The sequence below is a fragment of the Eumetopias jubatus genome, unplaced genomic scaffold (genome assembly GCF_037043125.1).
Source record: "Eumetopias jubatus isolate StellerSeaLion01/CBP00866 unplaced genomic scaffold, mEumJub1_p1.0 scaffold_17, whole genome shotgun sequence".
Classification (NCBI taxonomy): Eukaryota; Metazoa; Chordata; class Mammalia; order Carnivora; family Otariidae; genus Eumetopias; species Eumetopias jubatus.
In genome coordinates, this window is record NW_028274823.1 from 38,247,090 (window position 1) to 38,272,276 (window position 25,187).

The 25,187-nt window shown below is 42.2% G+C and overlaps 2 protein-coding genes across 2 annotated transcripts in view; one reads left to right on the plus strand and one right to left on the minus strand.

The window, feature by feature from the left end:
* Positions 1-1,723: 1,723 nt before the first annotated feature.
* IFIT5 (interferon induced protein with tetratricopeptide repeats 5) lies at positions 1,724-13,980 on the minus strand. The gene is made up of 2 exons (XM_028098942.2): positions 13,729-13,980; positions 1,724-4,739 (listed from the first exon to the last, which is right to left on the minus strand). The coding sequence occupies exons 1-2, from the start codon at positions 13,731-13,733 to the stop codon at positions 3,296-3,298; spliced, it is 1,449 nt and encodes a 482-aa protein (XP_027954743.1). The 5' UTR covers positions 13,734-13,980; the 3' UTR covers positions 1,724-3,295.
* Positions 13,981-24,339: 10,359 nt separating this feature from the next.
* LOC114205255 (uncharacterized) overlaps positions 24,340-25,187 on the plus strand; it is a 42,380-nt gene continuing 41,532 nt past the window's right edge. Inside the window, 1 exon segment of the mRNA XM_028098612.2 lies at positions 24,340-24,426. The gene's annotated coding sequence lies outside the window, so the exon portion shown is untranslated.

A 25,187-nucleotide genomic window follows, 5' to 3' on the forward strand; every position in this document is an offset into this window, starting at 1 on the left:
GAGTGATTATGTCTTGGTCACACTGCTTAAACAAGATTAGATCTTGCTTAAAAACAAGATTTATGGGGCGCCTGGGTGGCTCAGTCAGTTAAGTGTCTGCCTTCGGCTCAGGTCACAATCCTGGATCCCTGGGATTGAGCCTGGCATCAGGCCCCCTGCTCAGTGGGGAGCCTGCTTCTCCCTCTCCCTCTGCCTCTCCTCTCTACTTGTTCTCTCAAAAAATATATAAATAAATAAAATCTTAAAAAAAACAAAAAAACCCCCAAGATTTATTTTTGTTACTATTATAAAGACAAGTTAGGTGTTTCCATTATTTGTGGTGTTATTTGCAATGATTAGCCTTTTATATACAAAGTTTTTCTCAACTTCTTTAAGAGGTACGGGTTATCTGAATTGAAGTGCTGAATGCTACCAAGTGACATAAAACACTTTCAAAAGCCAAATGCTCAGGTATAGGATGTGGAAAAAATGCCTTAAAATGGCATGTGTGGAAGAACCAACACATGGGTAGATACCAAGAAGAGATTTTGATTTTGGCTACATTAGTATAAGTATAGTTTATAGAAAAAAGAAAGGATCATTCTATCATAGTCCTAAAACCTCACTTTGGGTATTAAGTTAACCTCTCAGCAAAAACCACTAGCCAAGGATAAAGACAATTTGGAGAGAACTAAAATTGACCATGATGGAGATGGGGATGGGGTGAAAGATAATAGCATGTTTAACTTAAAGAATTCTTAGGGGACATAGAGCAATTTTCTTCAAATACTTTTAAGACATGTATAGTAGACATTTGGTTTTTGGCTACTCAATATCACTTGATATGTATCAGCCACTGATACATATTTTGTGACTCACTTATCCCTTCAAATTTATCCGAAACTAGTACTGCCTCTGGATTATTAAATTACAACAGCCATAACATTCCCATTTTTGCTTAGGTCAGTTTGAGCTGGGTTTTCTAACATCTGCAACTAAGAGTTCTGTTACAAAATGTCACCTCTCACAAGGATTAGATCTTTAAGGTCCCTAAAGACAGCCCAAAATGTGTAAACTTCAGGCCAAAAGTCTTCAGTTAAATGGAAGGAACAAATTTCTAAGAAGGACTATCTGAAAATGAAATTATCATTTAGGAAGATAATTCAAGGTCTATGTTTTGATGGTTAATTGATAAAGGACTCTGAGGTCTTTTTTAAACCCAAGACCATGAAATTATCTCTAAATAATTTTAAATTTTAGGAAGGCAAGCACAATTAGTGACAAAATTTGCAGTTATTATAAATAGTAATTTTAGTTCAGTATTTACTATAGAGTATTTTTCATATGCTGATTTTATACTTTTTTGGTATTTATGACTTCTTATATATTGGTCTATGTTATAATATCTAGTGAATTTTAAAGTCAATAGACTTTAAAGTCTAAATATTTAAGTAGAGGCTTATAGCTGTATTGTTGTTTTGATATCATAACTGTATTATGTTGCATGTGAATTTCCTACTTGGGAACACAACCTTAATTACATTATTCCCAATAGGGGAAAACGACTTGCTGCAAAATAAAATATTTGCTGCAAAATGTGACAAATGCTTCTACTGACTGATAGGTCAGGACTTCAGTCCTGAATTTCTGAAATACTTAAGTAAAAATTATTCCCTTCCCCATTCTTCCTTCTTGAAGAAACAAATGAAATGAGCAAAATAAACAAAAACAGCAGGGACTTAAGTAAAACAAACATTTTTAAAATTTAATTTATGAAATACATTGCAGTAGGATGTATGTTTGAATATGCATAGAAAAAATATCTAGAAGGATACATATTAAATTGTTAACAGGTTACCATGGGGGTGTAGAATTAGGGAAGGGTGAGGGGGATGCTCTTTTAAACTCATATGCTTCTGTTATGTTTGAAATTTTACAATGAGAATTCATTACTTTTATAATAATCACAATCATAATAGAAAAATTTTTTTTAAAAAGTAGCAAAAAGTAAAAAACACACAAACATGTATAGTTTTAAGAGCTACATTAGAGGTATGGAGAATTAAATCACATGGCACACTTTTCCACTAATACTGTGGTGGTAAATATAATTGTGTAGTACATAATCAAAGAAACATTAGAGAAGCTACTTTTAGCAACATCCCAATTAAAAATGTCCCCTGGGATAAGAGCCCTTAAACAGTGACCCTTCAAGACGGATATTGAAACTGAAAGCAGGGCTTAACTATTCCTGTAGGATCTATAGGAAAACATGTCAATCTGAAAACTTTAGACAAAAGAAAAAGCTTCACAGAAGTAACTTTGGAATACTAAAGGCCAGAAACTGGGAGTACGAAAACAATCCAGTTGTTTTCAAAAACAAACACCAAATCATAGAAATCTTGGTAATCTAGGGACATAGGTTAGGGATATCTATTTTACCCATTTGTTTATCATTTCTCCCAATTTCTCAACTGGGTTTTCTACCTCAATGAGTTTAACCTAAACATACTGGAATTTTAATGGGAAGGAATAAAATTAATTTCATCTAGATTAGTTTAGGTTCTTCTTGTTATAAAAGAACCAGAGAAACATCAGACATGGGGTTTTCCATTATTCTTTTTTTTCCTCACAACTATTTCTAGCTACTTAATGAACATTTTGGGAGATAATACTTGTGATTTCTCATGGGTCCCTTAAGTTCTGTATTTGAAGAAATCTTTTTTTTTCCTATTCTAGTTTTTTCTCCTTTTATTGAAGTCACCACAGATGACAAGCTTTTTATTATGAACTTTTTTCTTTCAACAAAGAGGATTCTTTAGGTGACTATCAGGTTGATGGTTAAATATTCTCATCAAAGTTAAAACATCTGTAACTGGAAGGGTCCATCTTTTGCAAGCTACATAGTTAAGAGCTTAACTAATATAATTTTGCATTCCTGAAAGAGCATTCCTGACCTAGCTGTCAGGGTTTATGCAGAATTATACTATGTGAGTAATATGGAAAATTTGACAAAATTTAATTGAAAATTATTATAAATGGCAGAGATAAAGAGTATAAAGTCATAATGGCCATACTATTTTTAAAAGTTACAATAGCTGAAATGTTTATTTCTCAATGGATTATATTAATTTTAAAAAAAAGAAAACAGCAAAAGATTCATCATTATGTATATATGAAGTATTTAGCATGATACTTGGTACATAACCATTCAAAAAATGGGCTCTATAATGAACAATGAATTAAAATAAACAAAAAAAATATAATGACCCAAAATGGAGAGGAAAGCTTAGAACTAATTTCCTAGAGTATGTGTTTAAATAGAAAGTCGAAGCTCACAGAGAGCAGTAAGGAATTCTTCATTTTCTGGGTCTACCTTTTGGGCCCTCTCATAGTACTCAGCAGCTTGCCTCTTTTCTCCTTCCAGCTTGTAAACAAACCCTAGGGCACTTAAACTCTGCACATCTGAAGCATTGTGGCCGAGTCTCTTGACAGCCAATTTTTTCAGAGCACTTGTCAATTTGGTGCGTAGGGATGACCGGTCTTTGACCTTTAAGGCTTCCAAATAATGGTGGATAGCAGTACTTTCTGATTTACGGTGAAATTCCTGAAAGCGGCCATAGTGATAATGGATCTGATGTTTGTGATCATCAGTTATGTTCTCCAGACGAAGAGCTTTCTGGAAAACGTCTTCAGCATTGCTATACTGGCCTCCCTCAGCATACATGTTGGCCAGATCCGTGTAGGCAAATGCAAACATAGAGTCCTTTTCCACAGCTGCTTTGAAATGAAAGATAGCAGATGTAATCAGCTCATCAACTTTCAGTTTATCCTTTCCTTTAGGTCTGTTGCGTGTGACCTTCTTGATTTGGATCATTTGTGCCCTATAGCAAAGTCCCATCTGGTGATGCAGGAAAGAAGAGGTTGGTGTCACCTCCAAGGCCTTTTTCAAAAGTTCCAGAGCTTTGTCCCAGGAATTTTTTCTCCTGTAGAATTTGGCTGCATAACGAAGGACATATGGTTGGGATGATATCTGGTCCAGGATTTCTTCAATATACCTTTCCCCTTCAGCTTCTGCATGTACATCTTGAAGCTTTAGTGCCAGAAAAACCTTAATGTAGGAGTTATCTGGGTTCAAGGTAACAGCTTTCCTCAGAGGGCCCAGGGAAAAGCTCTTTATAGACCCTTCTCTGTCAGAATCATCCAGCCGATACACTGTGATGGCATAGCCGATGTTAAATTCTGGATTATCAGGTTCAGCTTCCAAAGCCTTCTCAAAAGCCACTTTAGCCTTTTGGTAATACTTTCCTCCAAATTTCAAGAGTGCCCACCCTTTTTCACAGTCAATCTCAGGACGCTCCAACTTGTAGTTAGAAGGACTGGACAATTTCTTGCAAACATTCCCTATCTTGTCTATATACTTCTGAGATTCTTTGAGCTGGTCCAGGTGATAATATACCCAGGCATAGTTTCCCCAAGTGACCAGACTTCGTATTTCCTCTTTGTCTGAGTGTTCTTGATGGATTATTTCTTCTGCTTGTTCCAGGCACTCTAGAGCATCTTTATTTTGGCCTTTCAGGTGTTTCACATAGGCCAATAAGTTATAAAGAGTGAGTCTGGATTTTGTAGTAAGAAATTCAAGCTGTTGACCAATTGTATCTTCCACATCAAACAGATCAATGTCTTCCTTAAGTAAATTCCATGTAAAGTGACATTCTAACTCCAACAGAATGGCCTTCAAGGAGTCCTTAGGAATTTCACTGTCAAAGATAAAATCCCTTTTAATTTTGAAGAAATGAAGGAAATAATCAATCTTTAAATCTTAATATACCGTTTTTTGTTTAACAACAATTCTACCTTTTATTTGATCTTACAGTTCAAGCACTAGTCGCTATATCTTTATACTGGTTTCCTTGGTGTAGAGTTAAATTCTAGAAATATTCTCACTACTTATTGCAAAAGCAGTTCTGGAGAGATGACAGGGTTCTCTATGTCACAGGATATCTATTTCCTTTTGGTAGTCACTAACCCACAAGTACCTCCAATTTTTACAGAGGGGAATTTAAAATGTTTTATTTACTTGCCTTGAAAATTAAGAATAATATACACACAGTCAATAATTAATACAAAAATTCCATTTCTATATTATGAGTAGGAAGGGAGACAAGAGGTGAGAAATAAGAAAAAGGAGTACATTGAAGAAGACACAGAAGCCACACCAATATATCATTTTTGCAGAGGAAGAAAGGAAGGGAAAGAAGAGAGGGAGGAAGGGAGAGAGAGGAAGAAAGAAAAGAAGAAAACCTCACAGAGAAAAGACATAGAAACAGATAGTAACTGGCGCCTGGGTGGCTCAGTCGGTTAAGCAGCTGCCTTCGGCTCAGGTCATGATCCCAGGGTCCTGGGATAGAGCCCCATGTCGGACTATCTGCTCAGAGGACAGCTTGCTTCTCCCTCTCCCTCTGTCTGCTGCTCTGCCTACCTGTGCTCTCTGTCAAATAAATAAATAAAATCTTTAAAAAAAAAACAAAGAAATGGATAGTAACTGGTATACCAAGAGATGGGGAAAAGCATTAAGTCTGAGATAGATAAAAGGAGAGTAACAAATTTCCAGAGATGGAGAAAAGGCACAAGGAAATTTAGTAAGCTTAACAGATTTGATATAAGTGCCACATCCTTCTGACCTCTGGGGTTGTGGGCAACAATGGCTAATGCCTATTATTACTTTATCATTGCTCTTAAAATTCACTTCACAAATATTTGTTGAGCTCCCTTTGTGCAAGGCACAGTGTAATCTCTGCAGGGCACACTGGAAACACTATCTCTGAAACTAGGAAGATAAAGGGGGAAGGAAGGGCAAGGAAATATTTATTCATTACTGAGACCATTTTACGTGCAAGATCTTCTAAATAATCCTGGGTATGTAACTGTGAACAAGACACAGCCCTGCTTATACAGAGCTTATAAGTAAACAATTACAATTGAGCAGAAAGTTCCATGGAAGTGACCCAGGAAGTGTACATAGTCCAGTGCTGTGGACATCTGTGGTTTTTACTCGGTGAGGACCCCTTCTTTTGGTTTCCATTTCTGGAACATCCTCTCCCTCTACTCTCAGTCTATGCGATTTGAAATGGACTATCTACCGCTTAGTCTGGGAAGGCACATGATATTCTAGCCATTCCCTGGTCCCATTGATTTATTCAGAGATAATCCAATTAAAACATATTTTTTGCTGAAACGGGACTTTGATGGAATGATCTCCCTTCCTTCTAAAAATTTTAAGTTGGTAGAATATAACCTTGGGTTTGCTGGTGGCCAGCAAACTTGGGAGAGTCTGCCTGCCTAAGACTCTAATAGAGAGGAAAGCAGAGCTTAGGAAGAAAGATAAACTGTTCACGATAGTGACTAAACAGTCTTGCCTGGATCACCTTGTCTACCCCTGGACTTCTATTTACTTAAAGAAATAACCTCTCTCTGTGTGTGCCTGCTTAAGCCACTCTAAATTAGGTTTCTAATGTCTCCAACTGACATAATCCTAATTAACATTCCCGGTTTTATTTTTTTTTTTTTGCTGATAGTGGTAGTGTGGCAGTCAAGAAAGACTTTCTCAGGTGTGCCTGGGTGGCTCGGTTAAGCATCTGCCTCTGGCCCAGGACGTGATCCCGGGATCCTGGGATCGAGCCCCACGCTGGGATCCCTGCTCAGTGGGGGAGCCTGCTTCTCCCTCTCCCTCTGTCCCTCCACCCTGCTTGTGTTCTCTCTCGTTCTCAAATAAAATCTTAAAAAAAAAAAGACTTTCTCAATCTATGATTAACCATAATTAAGAAATGTACAGAAAAAAATTCCTTAAGTCTTCTCTCAAAGAGGAAAATGCCCTAGTTATGGGATAAACAGTATACAGAGCATGTGTGTGTGAATGTGTGTTTATTTCCCTTTCTGATGCACATAAAGCCCCCCACACCCTTGTATGTAAAATATAAATATATAGTTGTATAAATGTTTATGGGAACTATAGTAATAGGGCCATCAAAACATTTATTGACCACCTCATGTCATATATGCCAAGCAATATCCTAGTTGTACTGGATATAGTAGTGAACAAATTAGAAAATGGCTCTTTCTTCATGGCAATTCCATTCTGGAAGAGGAAGGAACAAAAGGAGTTGATGGAAAACAAATATGTAAACAAATCAGTATGAAAACAAATAGACAACATAATTCCAGGTAGTAGTAAATGTTAAGGAAAAAAAATCAGAGTAATGGGATTAAGGGCGGTGGTGGTTGGGGAGGTACTTTAGTTATAATTATGAAGGGATAGCTTTTGTAGAAAGGGGCAATTGAAGTAAGATCTCAACAATGAAATGGAGGGAATCATAAAAGATCTGAGGCAAAATGGTCTAAGCCACTGCTTCTCAACCAGGGTGCTTTTGCCCCCTAGGGGATATTTGGTAATGTCTGGAGATAATTTTGGTTGTCACCACTGGAGGAATGCTACTAACGTCTACTGGGTAAGGCCAGGGATGCTGCTAAATATCCTACAATGCTTGGAGAGGTGGAGGGGTGGGAGGGACGGGGTGGCTGGGTGACAGACATTGGGGAGGGTATGTGCTATGGTGAGCGCTGTAAATTGTGCAAGACTGTTGAATCACAGATCTGTACCTCTGAAACAAATAATGCAATATATGTTAAGAAAAAAAAAGAAGATAGCAGGAAGGGAAGAATGAAGGGGAGTAAATCGGAGGGGGAGACGAACCATGAGAGATGATGGACTCTGAAAAACAAACTGAGGGTTCTAGAGGGGAGGGGGGCGGGGGGATGGGTTAGCCTGGTGATGGGTATTGAGGAGGGCACGTTCTGCGTGGAGCACTGGGTGTTATGCACAAACAATGAATCATGGAATACTACATCAAAAACTAATGATGTAATGTATGGTGATTAACATAAGAATAAAAAATTTAAAGTATTAAATATCCTACAGTGCACAGGTCAGTCCCAACAACAATGAATTATCCAGCCAGAAATGTCAATAATGTTGAGACTGAGGAATCCTGGTTTGGGCTGAGAGGCCAGTGAGTGCAGAGGCCCTGATGTGAGAACAAACTTGGTGTGTTCAGGGGACAAAAGGAAGAAAAGTGTGGCTGAAGCAGAGTAAAGAGGAATAGCAGAAGATGAGGTGTAGTAGTAGGCAGGGACAGATGATGCAGGGTTTGGAAGTCCATGATAAGGAACATAAATTTTACCCTAATTGCAATGGGAAACCACTGGGGGAAACTTTTTAAGTAGGAAAATGATAATGTTTGATATAAGTTTTTAAAAATTCCCTCTGGCTGCTGTGAGGAGAATGGACAATCAAGGGTCAAAAGAGGAAGTTTGGAAACTGAAGGGGAAACTATTTGTTCAAGATTTACTGAGAGGTACATTGTAGAGGGCACTGTTCTAAGTGTTGGAATACAGCAATGAACAAAACAGAAAAAACAACCTGATTTCATGTAGCTTATATTCTAGTAGGGCAGTGGGGTGTGCCAAAAAAAGATCAAAAAAACAAATGAAAATATAGAGTATGTGAGATGGTTATAAAGACAAAAATAAAGCAGAAAGGGGGAGAAAAATGGGAAGTTGGCAGGGGGTTTGAGAGGTGGTTAAAATATAAAGAGCATGGCCAGAGCAAATCTCCCTGAAAGAGACATGAAAGCAGCTGTTAAGGAAATCCAAGGAGAGATGATGCAAGCTTACCCTGTGGTTGTAGTGGAGGGTTGGTGAGGACTGGATTGGTTACATTTGAGGCAGAGCTGACAGGTCTTTCTGATGGATTAGGTGTGGGGAGGGCCATGAGGAAAAGAGAGAATCCAGGATGATTCCTATGCTTTCGACTTGAGGGAATGGATAAATCAAGAGGCTTATTTGGAAATGTTAATTTTGAGATGTCTATTACACATTCAAGTGAAGATGCCAAGTATGAAGTTGGATATTAATGAATACAATACTGGGGATGAGGAGGAATGAAGTTAGAACTAAGGATATAAAATCGGGAGTGACAGACATGCAGATGGACTTTAAAACCACAAGATCTAGAATTAAATTACCTAAGGAGTGAGCACAGAGAAGGTTAAAAACTATGCTGTAAGACATTCCCAAGTCAAGTAGACTAGAAGGACCAGAAAGGAGGCAAAGAAAGAATAATCAGTGAGGGATCTGGAAAACTAAGTATCAATGAAAGCCTAAGGAAGAAAATATTTCAAGAAAGAGAGATGAATATTCAATGTGTAAAATGATTCTAAGAGACTGAGTAATTGAGGACAGAGAAGAGATCACTGTTTTGGCAGGAGTAAAGCTGTGAGGACTGTGATAAGTGTTTCACTAGAAAGGTAGGGATGAAAACATTACCAGAGGGTGCCTGGGTGGCTCAGTGGGTTAAGTGTCTGCCTTTGGCTCAGGTCATGATCTTGGGTCCTGGAATCAAGCCCTAAGGTGGGCTCCCTGCTCCACGGGGAGTCTCCTTCTCATTCTCTCTCTGCCCGCCCCCCCCCCTCCACGCTGCGCTTTCTTTCTCTAATAAATAAATAAAATCTTAAAAAAAAAACACCAAAAAACCAACAAAAAAAACATTACTGGGGTGGGCTGAGGGGATAATGTGAGGTAAAGAAGTAGATATGAGGAATAGAGGCCACTCTCTCAAGGAATTTTACTATGAAGGAAATAGAGAAATAGAGCTATATCTGGAGGAAGGCTGAGGGAAATGTCAAAATAATTTTTAACCACATATTTTCAATAACCTAATGATATGCCAGTAGGAATGTTCCAGTAGTAAGGGAGAAAATGATGCTTGTGGAAGAGAGGCCGGGATAACTATAAGATGGAACATGAAGATGAAGTGAAACTATATATTGTTAATATTCAAATCTTTATCTCCAGCTTCAAACTCCTAATCATGGTTGCTATGCCCATGTCATCCAGCCCATGTCTACTTCTCTAGCCTCATTTTGTACAACTTTCCTTTCACTTCCTACACTCCAGCCATACAGGCCTTTAAAAAAATTGTTATTTCTTCTGCCAGGTATGTATCTACCTCAGGGCATCTGCATGGGCTTTTTATTCTCTCATTTTGTGAACTCTCCTAGGGCTTACTTATTCTCACAATTCTGCTCTTGGCTCAAATGTCAGCTCTTCAAAGAGGTGTACCCCTGACCACCTTAGCTAAAGCTGTACCCTACCTTGCCAGTCATCCTAAAGTCTAGTCTATCACATTTCCCTTTCTGTATAGCACTAACATCAATATTTGGTGGGAGTTGGGAAGGAGGAGAAGAGTGCTTTAAGTCAAATAGTAGATTGATGTTTTAAACTGAATCAGACAGAGTTTTTTAGCAACTGGAAAGGGGCTGTCCTAATAGCCAAAAGTGACAAAAGTCACAGAACTGAATTAACTGCACAATGAGTAGTAGTGATTTAAAAAAAAAGCATTTCATATTTATAACCTTATCCAATGTATCTAATCTCTGATCTAATCTCTGATCTATCCCCTGAATTCCAGACTTAATGAATTTTTATTTTTTTAAAGATTTTATTTATTTATTTGACAGAGAGACAGCAAGAGAGGAAACACAAGCAGGGGGAATGGGTGAGGGGGAAGCAGGCTTCCCACGGAGCAGGGAGCCTGATGTGGGGCTCGATCCCAGGATCCTGGGATCATGACCTGAGCCGAAGGCAGACACTTAACGACTGAGCCACCCAGGCGCCCCGACTTAATGAATTTTTAGCTCACACCTTCAGTTAGAAGTTCAATTGGCATCTCAAATAAACATATGCAATCCAGAAATCTGGATTCCTTGAGCTTGTTCCTCCCTCAGTCTTTTTTGGCACTTCTTAGTTCCACAGGCCACATAATCCAGGAGTAATCTGATTCTTCTTCTCTCAACCTCTCATCCAATCCAATTGGAAGTCCTGTTAATCTAACACCCAGATAAATCTCAAATCCATCCACTTTCCTCCATTTCTATTGCTGTTTTACTAGTTTAAACCACAATTATCTTTCCTTTGAGCTGGGGTGAAAATCTGGGCTCCCAGCTTTGGCTCTTGATCCCCTCAGAGTCCTACTAAACTTTTGAAAATGTACACCAGATGATGTCAGTCTCCTGCTTAAAATCTCCCAATGGCTTCCCAACACCCTTAGATATTAATCCAGCTCTTGCCACATCCCACAAGTTCCTAAAGAACTTGGCCTTATCTATCTGTCCAATCTTTTCTCCTCCTACTCTCCTCTTCATTCAGTGTTTTGGACATACTGACTTTCCTATCTTGAACATATCAAGTTCAAGGACTTTAAACCTGTTGTTTTTACTCTGGGAATGTTCTCCTAAATCTTGGCATGACTAGCTCTTTCCTGTAACTCAGCTCCAACATTCTCTACCCAGGAGGCCACCCACAACAGAAATATCTAAAATAGCCCCCTCCATTCTAGGTCACGCTCTTTTTTTTAATAAAGATTTTATTTATTTATTTATTTATTTATTTATTTATTTGAGAGAGTGAGAATGAGAGAGAGAGAGAGCACATGAGAGGGGGGAGAGTCAGAGGGAGAAGCAGACTCCCCGCCGAGCAGTGAGTCCGAGTTCCGGGACTCCAGGATCATGACCTGAGCCGAAGGCAATTGCCCAACCAACTGAGCCACCCAGGCGCCCTAGGTCACTTTCTTAGGCCATTACATTATTTTCCTTGTAGCTCTTAATACTTTCTGAATTGTGTTATTTACTCAATTATCTATTGTTTATCTATTTCCCCCATTTAAATGTAAGCCCCATAAGAACAGGGAGCTTGTTCTGATTTTATATTTTTCAACACTGTCTCCCTAGCACTGTGTCCCTAGCACTGTGTCCCTGGAATCTATTATTCTAGGCAGTTAATAGAAGCTCAGTAAATAAATATTCATTGAATGAATGCAATTGTATACTGGCAGTTTCTAGCATGTCCAGCCCAGAGGTATAGGCTTAGCGTAAAAAGTACCTGGATTCCAGATGAGGGAATTCTTACTAGTTCTTCACCTCCTGCTAATGGCCCCAAACTTTCTCCCATTTCAGTTTTCCCTACCTCATTTGTCTTTATATCTTCGCACACTCTCTGTCTGGCTTCATGTTTGGATTTTGAAAATAAGTTTTGGACTGTTTCCCATGGTCCTGACTGGGAAGCCTGGTATGACTATCCCTTGGTAGTTGTTCTTTTCTCTGGTGTAACTGCACCAAAATCATGGGCAAGACATCCCCTTAACAGCCTGCCTGGGCTTACCAGCCCCCTGCCCATCCATAGAGTAAAATGAACATCTGTTTCTGTTGCGAAGGTTTACACCAGCCACCTCAAGGACGATGAGGAAGGCTGCCTCAGGTAATATGAATGTGGCTGTGAGAGCTCAAGGGGATATTCAGTCACTGAAGTGCCTTGCCCTGACTCTGTGGAATTTACGCCCAACTGGATGCCACGAGAAGTTTTATTTTTCAAACCTTGCTTAATTTTTAAACTCGGTCTCTGGGAAGCTGGCAGAGAGGCTATTGTGTCTGAAGAGGCAACATTTATCTTTAGGAAATTTGGGGGGTTTTGCCATGAAGAAGCAGTCTTTCATTGTCCCTGGGAGACAGTCCCCAAGTGGAGTCCACCCCTCTTCCAGCCCATCCTGCATACCACACATAGCGCACCCCCCTTTCCTCCCTCATTTCTTCAGGCACCTTCCTGATACCTCCTTCCCTTCTTACAGATGTTAGAAACAAAGCACTTATTAAATTTATTTTTTACTTAAAATAATAATAAACAACATTTGCAAATATTATGTATTAAGCAATCAACTAACCCCACAGTCCTAAGATTTGGAGGTCATTGATTTCTACAGATAAGAAACAGACTCACAGAGTTTAAGCAACTTTGCTTTGGGTCACCCAACTCGTATTCCGAATCAGGATTTAGAAGAAAGGGCTATCTGCTTCAGGAGCCCAACATCTTATCCTCTCATCTCTCAGCTTACTAAGTGCGGACGGTTCACTCATCACGCACAGGGCAGGGTGCCAGCCCCTGGGGATACAAAGCGGGTGAGGAAAGGTCCCCCCCACCACAAGGCACTAAAGGAGACAGAAGGGGACACCCCCCCTCCCCAAATAGCGGACTGGGCCGAATAAGAAACTGGACGCGGTACAAAGGCAGCTCACAAGAAGGGAAGAACTCAGACCCAGAAATCAGAAGGCAAAATGGCAGTAGCCGACCTAGGTGACAACTGCAGGGCTGCGGGCAAACCGTGTCTGCCCACATCGGGGGAATGGCAGCTGCCGTCCCAGGAAGGGGAGGAAGGCGACGGGCCTCAGGAGACCCGTGCCACGTAGGAGCCGCCCGAATGGCCCCGGGGGCGGCCGCCAACCAAACACAGTCGTCGCCGCCGCCGAGAAGAGCCGCTGGGAGGGGACAGGCTCCCGGGTCGCATCGCCTGCCCCCCTCCCCCGCCCCCGGCCGGACAGTCCCGACTGCCGACGCCCAGGAGGGTCGGGGCTCCGGGGAAGCGCGCGCTCGGCCACCTCCCCGCCAGGCCCGACTCCAGACGCCCGGGGCCGAGACAGGGCTCTCGAGGGGCGCCCCCAAACCCGACGCCCGGCTGCCGGGCGCGAGGGGCTCGGCCCCTTGAAGGGCCGCGGCGCTGCGCTGGCAACGGGATAAAAGAAAAACACCGGCTTGAAACAAAGGCCTACGTGGTCTAGGGCCAGAAGCGGGGAAAGCCCTTACCTCATGGTGGTTGGGCGCTGCGGGCAGTCCCCTCGGGCTTTCTCCTCAGGACTGGGATCCCGGCCTGCGGAGCGGCGGGGCGCGCGCACGGGCGGGCTTTTGCGCGTGCGCGGGGAGTGCGGTTGGGCGGTGGGCGCTTCCCGCGGGGCGTCGGCGGCGCGAGGTCGCAGCCCAGGCGTTGGCTTTGTTAAACGCAGGACCAGAGCGGGAAAAGGGAGCTGGAAAGTGAATCTGATCTCGGACTAGGCGGAGTCCAGCTCCAGGAAACGGAAACTTCTACAAGAGCTGAGTGGGGCCCCGGCCCGGCTGAGAAGCTCCCCCGGGGGGGGGGGGGGGGGGGCGTGCACGTTTACAGAGCTCTGGGTGGTTCTGTTTGGAATTTGCAGCTGGCCCTCTGGACTCTGGCCCGGGCTCTCACCTGTCTCGCTAAGCCTGCGTGGCGCTCGAGCAACTTCATTTATTTATTTTTAAATAAAACGACAGGAGATTGTTCAGCGTTATTTTTGTTGTAAGGGTGGCAGCGATGCTCTTTCCAGCTTTCTGCATCCTAAGCTGAAACTGAAGTCCTTGCTTCCCGTCTTCATTGAAAAAACAGGTACAGTGCTATACACTGGTGCCATTATTTCCGTTGCGTAAATTTAAGGAAATTTTGGAGTCAAAATGTATATACATTTTAAAAGTTGATAGGTATTGCCGAATGGCTTTGAAAAGAGGTTGATACACTTCCACTCACAGTTGTGTGAGAGTGCTTGTCTTCTGTGCCCTTGCCAACCGTACTCACCATAATAAGATTCTAGTAAAGATGGGGGTGGTATTGGGAAGCTAAGCAGAAAATGCCAAATAGCAATAAACCTCGATTTTTGTTCCTCTTGAATTCAATCATTCATTCATTCAACAAACTATATTGGACAACTGCTAAGAACCAGACATTGTTCAAGGCACTGTCAATATAGTAATGATGAAAACAGACAGAGGACCTACTTTTATGGAGTGAGTTATCTTCTAGTATGGGAGATAAAAATAATAAAGAACAAATGAAACATTATCAGATGGTGCTATGGAGAAAAAGCACAGAGAGGCTTGGAGTGCAGTGTGTTTTTTGCTAGTATAAATCTGTTGGTGGGGCGCCTGGGTGGCTCAGTTGGTTGGGTGACTGCCTTCGACTCAGGTCATGATCCTGGAGTCCCGAGATTGAGTCCCGCATCAGGCTTCCTGCTCAGCGAGGGGCCTGCTTCTCCCTCTGACCCTCCCCCGTCTCATGTACTCTCTCTCTCTCATTCTCACTCTCTCAAATAAATAAATAAATCTTAAAACAAAAAAATCTGTTGGTAATAGCTGAATAGCTGGTTTCACTGAGAAAGTGGCAACTGAGCAAAAATCTGAAGTGGGTGAAGGAGTGAGCACTGTAGATATGAAGCTAGGGAAGAAAGTTCCAGCATGGGAAACAATAAGTGCAAACCCCTGGAGGTGGAGCATACTTGGCATGCATGGATGGTGTGGTTGGAATGGGAAGAGCAGGGGAAAAGTCCTAAGATTTGAGATCTGAGAGGTAATGTGGTGGGCCTAAAGGCTATCGTAATGTTTTTCTGAAGTGGGAAGCCACATTTTAAAAAATGTACTGAATGGTTTAGTGTGGGGAGAAAAATAAACCCAGAATTTCCTCCTTACTAAGGCTTTAAAAAATTTGATAGTGCTCCAGCGTTTGAAAAAATTTCCAGTGTGTTTATCATGTTTTTTCTTCCTTGTTCCCACTTCTTTCCCTTTCTTTCTCTTAGCTGTATCTGGGCCAAGAGATTGTCTTTGCTTATTCAGGTTTAAATGAATAACAACTAAGCAATCAGAGGTAAACAAAGGAAAAAGAAATCCTGGTTATCTACTTATATTGTTAAGAATTCAAATTCAGAAAGACAAAAACTATCTGTAAAGAATTTAAAGAATATACATTTTCAGGATTGAGGAAACGAAGACCTGTTGAGTGGGTGTTGAACATGTTGAAATCATTAGATGAAATTTATATATCAATCTTTCTTTTCACAGAAAGTTGGATTGAGTGCGTTCTTGGGAAAATCAGTAGTGCATTGTCTTTTGAATTTATTCTTTTTAAAAAATATTTATTTATTTGACAGAGCGCACACAAGAGAGCGCACAAGCAGGGGGAGTGGTAGGCAGAGGGAGAGGGAGAAGCAGGCTTTCTGCCAAGCGGGGAGCCTAATGCGGGGCTCATTCCCAGGACCATGGGATCATGACCTGAGCTGAAGGGCAGACACTTAACCAACTGAGCCACCTAGGCACCCCTTGAATTTATTCTTATCAAGATGTAAAACACAGCAACTAGAGAAAAAGGAAATAGAAAGTGAAACAGGCAACTGATCTAAAATCTGCTTGAGAAACCAAAACTTAAGTAATAACTCCTCTAAGAAATAGATGTAAGGCAGAGTTTCTCAAACTTGGCAACTATTGACGTTTGGCAACTATCCACAACTGGGTAATTCTTTGTTGTGGGAAGCTGACTAGTGATGTTTAAGAGGCATCCTTATTTATAACCACTAGATGTCAGCAGCACCCTGCAGTTGTGACAAAAAAAAAATTTGTTGGCGAAAGTAACTTTTTTTTTTTTTTTTTGCTCTAAGGCCCCAAATCCTCTCCCCTGTTATGCCCCTCCCCCAGGAATCACTGCTATAAATAATACCCTCATGTATATACCTAATTTATTTGAGTTAGTTTTCAGAGCACAGCCTGAAAGACACAGGAGGTGGACTTCAGGTGGGAAAGGAATGGTTGAACACAGATAAAGGGCAGTTGGGGATGGTACTGGAGTTCGGGAGGAGACCTGCGTGAAAGGGTGGATATCAAGGGGAATGTCCCAGAAGGCCTGCTCCCTTCAGCATGGACTCCAGAGTGGAGGTGGCTATATCACATTTGGCCTGGCTGGGGACAAGCTACAGAGCTGTGGACTCAGACTGAGGGTGAGTCATTCAAGCTGGGCAGTCTACAGGTAGGGGCCCTTAGTCCCAATGCAGTTCCAGTTCTCACTTCATAATAGGAATGGAGACATTGGTGGCTAGGGTGATCTCCAAAGAGCTGGAGCCTGCAGTAGCGTGTAGACCGCAATTAGCAAAGACCTGGGCTGGAGTACTTAACAATAGTGAATGGCAGGCGCTGTGGCTTGGCCAGATTTAGGGGCACTTGGAGAAATTCTGGAGTGGGGGTAACTAAGGACACCAATGAGGTCCTGTCAGTTACTTGCATGGGAGTAACAAGCTCATGCAGTTCAGCTGTCAGTTTAAAGAGACCACTTGTTAATGCCTGGAGATATTCATGTGTAAGGCTGGCAATAGCATTTTTTTTTAAAGATTTTATTTATTTATTTATTTAGAGAGAGCACGTGAGTGGGGGGAGGAGCAGAGGGAGAGAGAGAGATCCCACTCTGGAGCCCAGCATGGGGCTGGATCCCACGACCCCAAGATCATGACCCAGGCCGAAATTAAGAGTTGGGCATTTAACTGACTAAACCATCCAAGCACCTCTGGCAGTAGCATTTTCAATACTAAAGAGCATCTGTTTTCCTAGATTTGCTGGTTGTTGTCGTTCTCTGCAGACATCCAAGCTGTCCCACACTATAGCGTTACTGAGCCTTGAGAAGTGCAGAGATCTCTCCCAGAGTAGGGAGGGATGGGATAGAGAGATGGTATTGGGTTATAAGACACTAAAGGAACTGTAATCTCTGGAGATTGTCAAACACACCTCACACCGAACATATCACATAATCCAGGGATTTATTTTGTATCAATGAACTCTGCTTTCTGGGTGCAAGTGATGTATAGCAATACCTGGGAAGAGTTGCCTAATAAAGAATTGACTAATTATCCAACAATTATGTACCTTCAATATTTCTCACTCTGGGAGAGTTGGCAGTGGTTAAACTCATTTTAGTGCTGCACAGCATGCTTCTCCAAACACAAGCACTAAAATATCATTCTTGTTAAATATAATAGATCTCTTGTTTTAGTGATAAAGAAGTTGGGAAGATGGCTTCTACCTGACTCTGATGCCTGCCCTCAATGATATAAAGTTTGCTTCCCTGCAATTTCTGTAGAATTCCAGTAGAAATCCAAAACCCTACCAGATATTTCTGTTAATTCCTTGGGGATTTATAATCTTGTAGATTAGGGATCCCTAACAGGGAATGTAGGGAGCTTCTAGAAGCTGGAAAATGTACAAAAAGGATTGTCCCCTAGAGCCTCTGGAGACAGTCTGGCTCTGCCAGCACCTTGATTTCAGTCCAGTGAAACCTGTTTCAGACTTCTGACCTCCAGAACTGTAAGATGATAAATTTGTATGATTTTAGACTGCCAAGTTTGTGGTAATTAGTTATAGCCACAATAAGAAATTAATACAATCTCCCCCAAATCAAATACAAAAATGAAAAAACAGTAACATTGTTTCTTTATTTTTTTCCTTTTAAAAATATTGCTTGGTGTGCAATGTCTTTTAATAAAATGTCATAATCAAAGGTGACTGCTACTGATGGTCTCTCAGATCATATAGCAACCTTCTCATGTTTCTTGATCAGTACCAGCAAATGACTGAATTCATAGTGCTTCAGCGAAATGACATAAAACAAGAGAAATGCTTGGAACAGTTCGACAAATTAAATTCCAAGCTTCTTTTTTGAGAAAGCTAACTTTTAATTGACTACATACTTGTTTTACTGTTTTTCTCACTGGATTATAAGCTGCACAAGGTCTGGGGAAAATGCTTTCTTCACTGAAGTTAATTACCTCAGTTAACTTGATGTAGACCACATCTGTCCATTCCTAGTTCCTAGAAGAATGTGCTGGCCCTCCTGACATCTTATGACCACAATATCATTTAGATCCATTTATTCATTTCCAAACCCAACAAATCAAGATTACCTAAATAACAAGAATCCCACTCCCTAAGTATACTGTAATTATAGAAGTAGGTAGTAAAACTCTCTAAGCAAAATGTGAGCACAGAAATGGAGAGTAGAACTACCTAAGGGAACAAAGGAAAGGGGACCGTGGCCGGGCTGACCCACTATGGGAGCCTATGTTCACTTAAAGGGAAGAGGGGCTATTAGACAAACCTTGTTCTACATGGAGGTAAGCAAACCTAAGGCATTAGAGAGAACCTCTTAGGCCAGTTCCCTTGACAGAATTACCTGATGGTAGGGGATTCCTCAGACATATACCATCTCACTTATTATAGGGCTATGTGCTCTGCGTTGTACAAGAGGGTAAAGCTCCATCCCAGAACAATCCTTATTGCCAGATATGGGACCAATGAGACATTTTTTCCTGAGAGTCCCCTCACTCCTCCCGAGCTTGGGCACAGTAAGAAATATTAAGACATTTCACCTTCATTGCTTTTGTGCACACAAGACACAGTGGCAAAGAGCACGTGGAATCACACTGTCTGGTTTTAATATTGGACTTTGCCACTTACTAGCTGTGTAATCATGGGCTGGTTGGTTCACCATTTTTTTTTTTTTTAGTTTATTTATTTATTTATTTTTAGTAATCTCCACACCCAACGTGGGGCTCCGTGTGGCATTATAATTCATTGAGAAAAACATTAGTAAAGAACTGGTACTGGGGCGCCTGGGTGGCTCAGTCATTAAGCATCTGCCTTCAGCTCAGATCATGATCCCAGGGTCCTGGGATGGAGCCCCACATAGGGCTCCCTGCTGCACAGGAAAACTGCTTCTCCCTCTCCCACTCCCCCTGCTTGTGTTCCCTCTCGCTGTGTCTCTCTCTGTCAAATAAATAAATAAAATATTTTAAAAATAAATAAATAAAAAATAAAAGCTTTATTAAAGAAAAAAAAAGAACTATGAGTCCAATATCAGAATTCTAGGACCAGTTCTATGTTTGACAATCTAGATGAGTCAAACTCTATGAGTTGCCTTATCAGTTAAATAAAAGGATTCGGCTTGCAGCCCTGGCTGCAAACTAGTAAATTCCTTGGGAATCTTTAAAAACAAACAAGCAAAAAAACCAAACCAAACAAAACAAAACAGAGAAACTGACACCTGAGCTAATCTCTAGTCCAGTGAATCAGAATCTCTGGTAGTGAGGCCTGGGCATCAGAATTATCAGTAATTAAAAGAAAGAAAAAAACCACAAGGTAATTTTATTGTGTAATCATGATTTTTTTTTAAAAAGATTTTATTTATTTTTTATTTGACAGAGAGAGAGACACACACAGCGAGAGAGGGAATACAAGCAGGGGGAGTGGAGGAGGGAGAAGCAGGCTTCCCATGGAGCAGGGAGCCCGATGTGGGGCTCGATGTGGGGCTCGATGTGGGGCTCGATGTGGGGCTCGATGTGGGGCTCGATCCCAGGACCCTGGGATCATGACCTGAGCCGAAGGCAGACGCTTAACGGTTGAGCCACCCAGGCGCCCCTGTAATCATGTTTAAAACCACTGCACTAGGGGCGCCTGAGTGGCATAATCGGTTAGGAGTCTGACTCTTGGTTTTGGCTCAGGTCATGATCTCACGGTGGTGAGATAGAGCCCTGCATCAGGCTCTGGGCTCAGGGAGGTGCCTGCCTGAGATTCTTTCTCTCCTTGTCCCCCTCGCCCTGGGACTACCAAACCAGATCTGTATGTCAAGTCACAGTAATCCTGCAGAAGAAGATGAGAGGGACTATGTGTCTGTGAAAGTGCCGGCTGACCACCAACTTGATATTCTAGAAATAAGAACTTTTATAATAGGTACCCAATATTTGGTATATGTCTTTAGTGTCTGCTCAACTATGAATTTGTTTCAGGTGTTTTGGTAGTTGTACCTCCTGACGGTCATCAGTTGTTCAATGGCCTGTAGGTGATATCTAGTCCCTTACTTTTCCAAAGCCAGGCAAATACCATCTGGGGACAGACCAGACTCGGAGAACCGGAGGTGCAGAGCTACATCATACCCATTTCCTCTCAGGGGGTTGGCTGATCAGGTACCCTATTTGGTGCCAAAACTGGAAGCAAAACTGGATGTTCTTCAGCAGGTGAAGGGCTAAATAAACTGTGATACATCCATACAATGGAGTATTATTCAGCAGTTAAAACAAATGAGCTATCAAGCCATAAGGACATGAAGGAACATTAAATGCATATTGCTACATGAAAGACACATCTAAAGAGACTACATATTATATAATTCCAAGTATAAGACATTCCGGAGAAGGCCAAATTATAGAAATAATATTAACAGATCAGTCCTTGTCGGAGGTTTAGGGGGAATGGTATAGGGTGAGCACAGGATACTTTTAGGACAGTGAAACTCTTCTTATGATACTATAATGGTAGATACCTAATATTATGTATAATACAAAGATGAACTGTACTCTGAACTCTGAACTTTAATTAGGAATAATATATCAATATTGATTCATCAATGGGAACTAATAGACCATACAAATGCAAGATGTTAGTGTAACAGCCCAGCAGCTGGTCTTAAGGGTTGACTTGCTTCAAGTTAACACACTCCTTACTTGGTGACCTAAGTCCCTTGATCTGCAACAGACTGATTTACTTTCTTTGAGATTTGCAGACCACTGGCCTTGAGGAGTGAAGGACCAGAACTTGCCCAGGCCACAGAAGCCAGCAAGTCTGTTTGAAGCAGTCTCGGCTTTCTGATTAGCCTGGCAATTTTTTTTAGCAAAATGTTTTTCATTTTTTTGGTCACACAAGTGATTTTACTGACCTCCCTTTGTATATCTGTAGATGTTGCCTTCCTTTTCAGAAAGAACAGAGTACTCCTGCACATCACGGAACAAGAACCAGACCCCCCTCACACAATTCCCTGGCACTAAGATAACTTTTGTAGCTGGTATCGTGGAGTCTGCACATAATCAAGTATTGTTGCAGGCCACTGCACTCCCTTTGCTGATTAACTACCCTATACCCCTTAAGAGACCCCTAAGCCGGACAGAACCCTTGGAGTTGGCTTTTAAACAAGAGTCCACCTCTGTCTCAGGTTGCCAGCTTCCCTGAATAAAGCTCAAATTCCTTTCCAATCAAAAACTTGTCTCTTGAGTAATGGCCTTTCCAGGGACTGGCAGCCGAATTTGGGTTCCGTAACATTACTAATAGGGAAACTGTAGGAGGGGTGAGGGTGTGGAAGAGGCAGGTATATTAGAACTTTGTACTTTCTGTGCATTTTTCCTATAAGCCTTCAAGTGCTCTAAAAATAAAGTTTATTGAGTGAAAAAGAAAAAAACTCTTGCAGTAAGGGAGGTGACTACTGCAATGGGAGAGGGTGACTCTGGCCTTAGGGAAACAGCTCTGATCTTAAGAGCTACAAATGTCTGAAAGATTAGTCACAAAAGTGTGTGTGTGTGTGTGTGTGTGTTTATTTATAAATAGGAAAGAGCTCACAGAGTAGGCAGTTAGACAGGAGCCGGTGATAAATAGGTGACACATTAGAAGCCTGAGGGTACAATATCCTGACTTTGTGGCTTTAACAACCTGGCCTTAGGGCTTCCAGCACTCCAGGGCTGACAGACCCAGAGCTACAGGTGCAGAACATGCCTCTCCTCTTCAATCTCTGCCCCAGGGGTAACCTATAGCTTCATCATAATTTATTTAAACTGTGGTTTCAAGACATCCACCCCCATGGGGGAAGGTGGCCAGGGTAGTTGCAACAAGAACCTTGTAGGGCCAAAACTCCCCCTCCGAAGTGGTAGGAGGAGTCCCTTAGATGATTAGAAACAACCTCTGTTGGAGAGTGTTTTAACTGATGTGCTTTTGGAATATAGTGAGGTTTGGTGGGGTGAGGTCTGGAGCCCACGACCAAGACAGAATTCTTGAGACGCCTTCGGTGCAAAATGGTGGTTTATTAAAGCACAGGGACAGGAGCCATGGGCAGAAAGAGCTGCTGCACCGGGGTTGTGAGGGGTGGCTGGTTATATACTTGGGAGTTGGGGGCTGTAAGGAAAAGGGAGTTTTCAAAAGAACTTTCAAATGCTAAAGAGGATCTACAGGATACAGAAGGCCCTGCCACTGTCAAGCTACGGTTGCTTTTCCCTCTAGCAAGGCATTAGCATTAAGATAGTTGGGAGCGGGCGCCTGGGTGGCTCAGTTGGTTAAGCGACTGCTTTCGGCTCACGTCATGATCCTGGAGTCCCGGGATCAAGTCCCACATCGGGCTCCCTGCTCAGCGGGGAGTCTGCTTCTCCCTCTGACCCTGCCCCCTCTCATGCTATCTCATTCTCTCCCTCAAATAAATAAATAAAATCTTTAAAATAAAAAAAAAAAGATAGTTGGGAGCTTCCTGGAAGAATGTCACACATATGCCACCCAGGAGTTGGGAGGGTGTCAGCCTGTGCTTTGTCCTTAGCTAGCCTTCTGTTCCCTCATCACTATGACCCATAACCTTCTTTTTACGTTATATTGTTTTATGTTTTATCTTTTTATGGATAAAAGAAAAGACATCCTTAACCCCGGTGCAGTTACCACTTCTGGGCCTGCCAACTCTCCCTTCTCCAGAGTGTACTGTCCTTAATAAACTGCTCTGGGCTTGCTACTTTCCTGCTGGCGGTTTTTATTGGAGCGTGGATCCTCACGTAAATCTTTTGTGGGTAATCCAATCGTCAACACCTCCATTTACACAATGTAGACTCTCCCACTGGTAACAGAGCAATGAAAACTAAAGAGAGGGTTCCTGGGTGGCTCAGTCCGTTAGGCGTCTGCCTTCAGCCCAGGTCATGATCCCAGGGTCCTGGGATCAAAGTCCCGCTTCGAGCTCCCTCTTCAGACTGGAGTCTGCTTCTCCCTCTCCCTCTACCTGCCCACTGCTTGTGCTCTCTCTCGGTCTCTCAAGTAAATAAATAAAATCTTAAAAAAAAAAAAGAAAAAACTTAAGAGAGAAACTCATTTTTTTAATGGAGGTGTAGACAAGGCAAGAAGGAACTGGGTGTCAGGAGCAGGGGAGTGGGTGGCAAGATCAGGAAATATCTTTCCTTATTGTCAGCCAAGTTTTGAGAGGGATTGTTTGGCATTCCTATACTTGTTTAAACTTAGGAGTAAGCCAAATTTCAGGGTCCTGTGGGGGGAGAAGAAAAATTTAGTCAAGTAAAATTTACAGATATTTTATTCTGATTGGTCATGGGGACAAATGGTTTGGCTGATCATTTATGAGACAGAATGGGAATGTGGTGGTTTTGTGTCTGGTTTTGTCATAGGTAAACAAGGGGCCTGTGGTAAGTCTTAGTAATATGGAAAAAGGTGGTTCTTTGCCATTTAACAAAAGACCACAAAAGAAATCAAAATAGACAAGTTTATTACTCAAGGCCTTGAAGCCACGTGGGAAGGTCAAGGCAGGCTGCAGGCAGAGAGAGGGAGGCATCACCTGGGGCACAAGCCTTTATTGTGTCTTTGAATAAAATGCTTTAGGGCTCCCAGGGTAAGGCTGGATTGGTCAATTCGAACCAAAAAGCTGGGTTGGGGAGAGGGTGGGGCGGTTGGTAAACACCCCAAAGATACGGGAGCAAAGACTTATGGGAAATGTAGTTTTCACTCTGGTGTTGGACTTCTGGGCTGCTTTTGCGCATGTTCACTTTCACTCCGCATCTGTAAATTGTCTTTCCCCAGGGTACACCTTTGCGTGGGTGGCGCTTCCAGGGTCGCGGAGTCTTTGCACTCCCTAGGGGCCAGTACTACCGGCTAGGGGAGTGGCGGGTGAGTCCCTGAGGGTTGGCAGAGGGCCGACAAGGGTCCGTAGGGCTCAGGGGTGGCGGGGGGACTGTAGAGGGGACCCCGCAGCGGGACCTCTGGCACTTGAGCCTGCCCAGGGCGGATGGGGGTGGCCTCGGCCTGGAGGAGGAAGGGGCAGGCGTCCAGCGTGGGGACCGGGGCGCAGGTCCCGGGAGGTTGCAGAATCCGTGCGCAATGTCGCGGCTCCTGCCAGAGCTCTGTTCAAGTGACTGAGCAACTCTGGGAATGACTTTCAGTTTCCCATTGTTCAGAGTGAGAATAATTTAATACCTGCCTGCGACTGTTGGTTTAATACCAACCTGCGGTGGTTCTGCGCTGTTAACATATATGCTATATATATTTAGATTTTTGTCATCAAGAGGTCTCACTTCCATATTTGAGGTAAGTTGGCTGTTTCCATGTTAAGAGAATAGGAAAACTGAGGCTCAAAGGCAAAGTGATTTACCCAAGATCACACAGCCAGCAGCGGTGGGAATCTAGTTTTTGATCTTTTTTTCTCTCCATCTCATGTTCTTTCTAATAAACTGCCCTGCCTAAAACCCAGCATTGTTATTCATAGCATTGAGCACTGATAGTGTCTTTACAGAATCCAGGAGAATAATTGTGAAGTATATGGGGACTGAATAATTTCTTGGCGCTTGTGTTTATGGGATTTTTTATTATTCTTCAGGCAGCACAGTTTCTGGGCCAGGTCTGCCCTGTCTAGCTTTTGTCTTTGGAGGCCT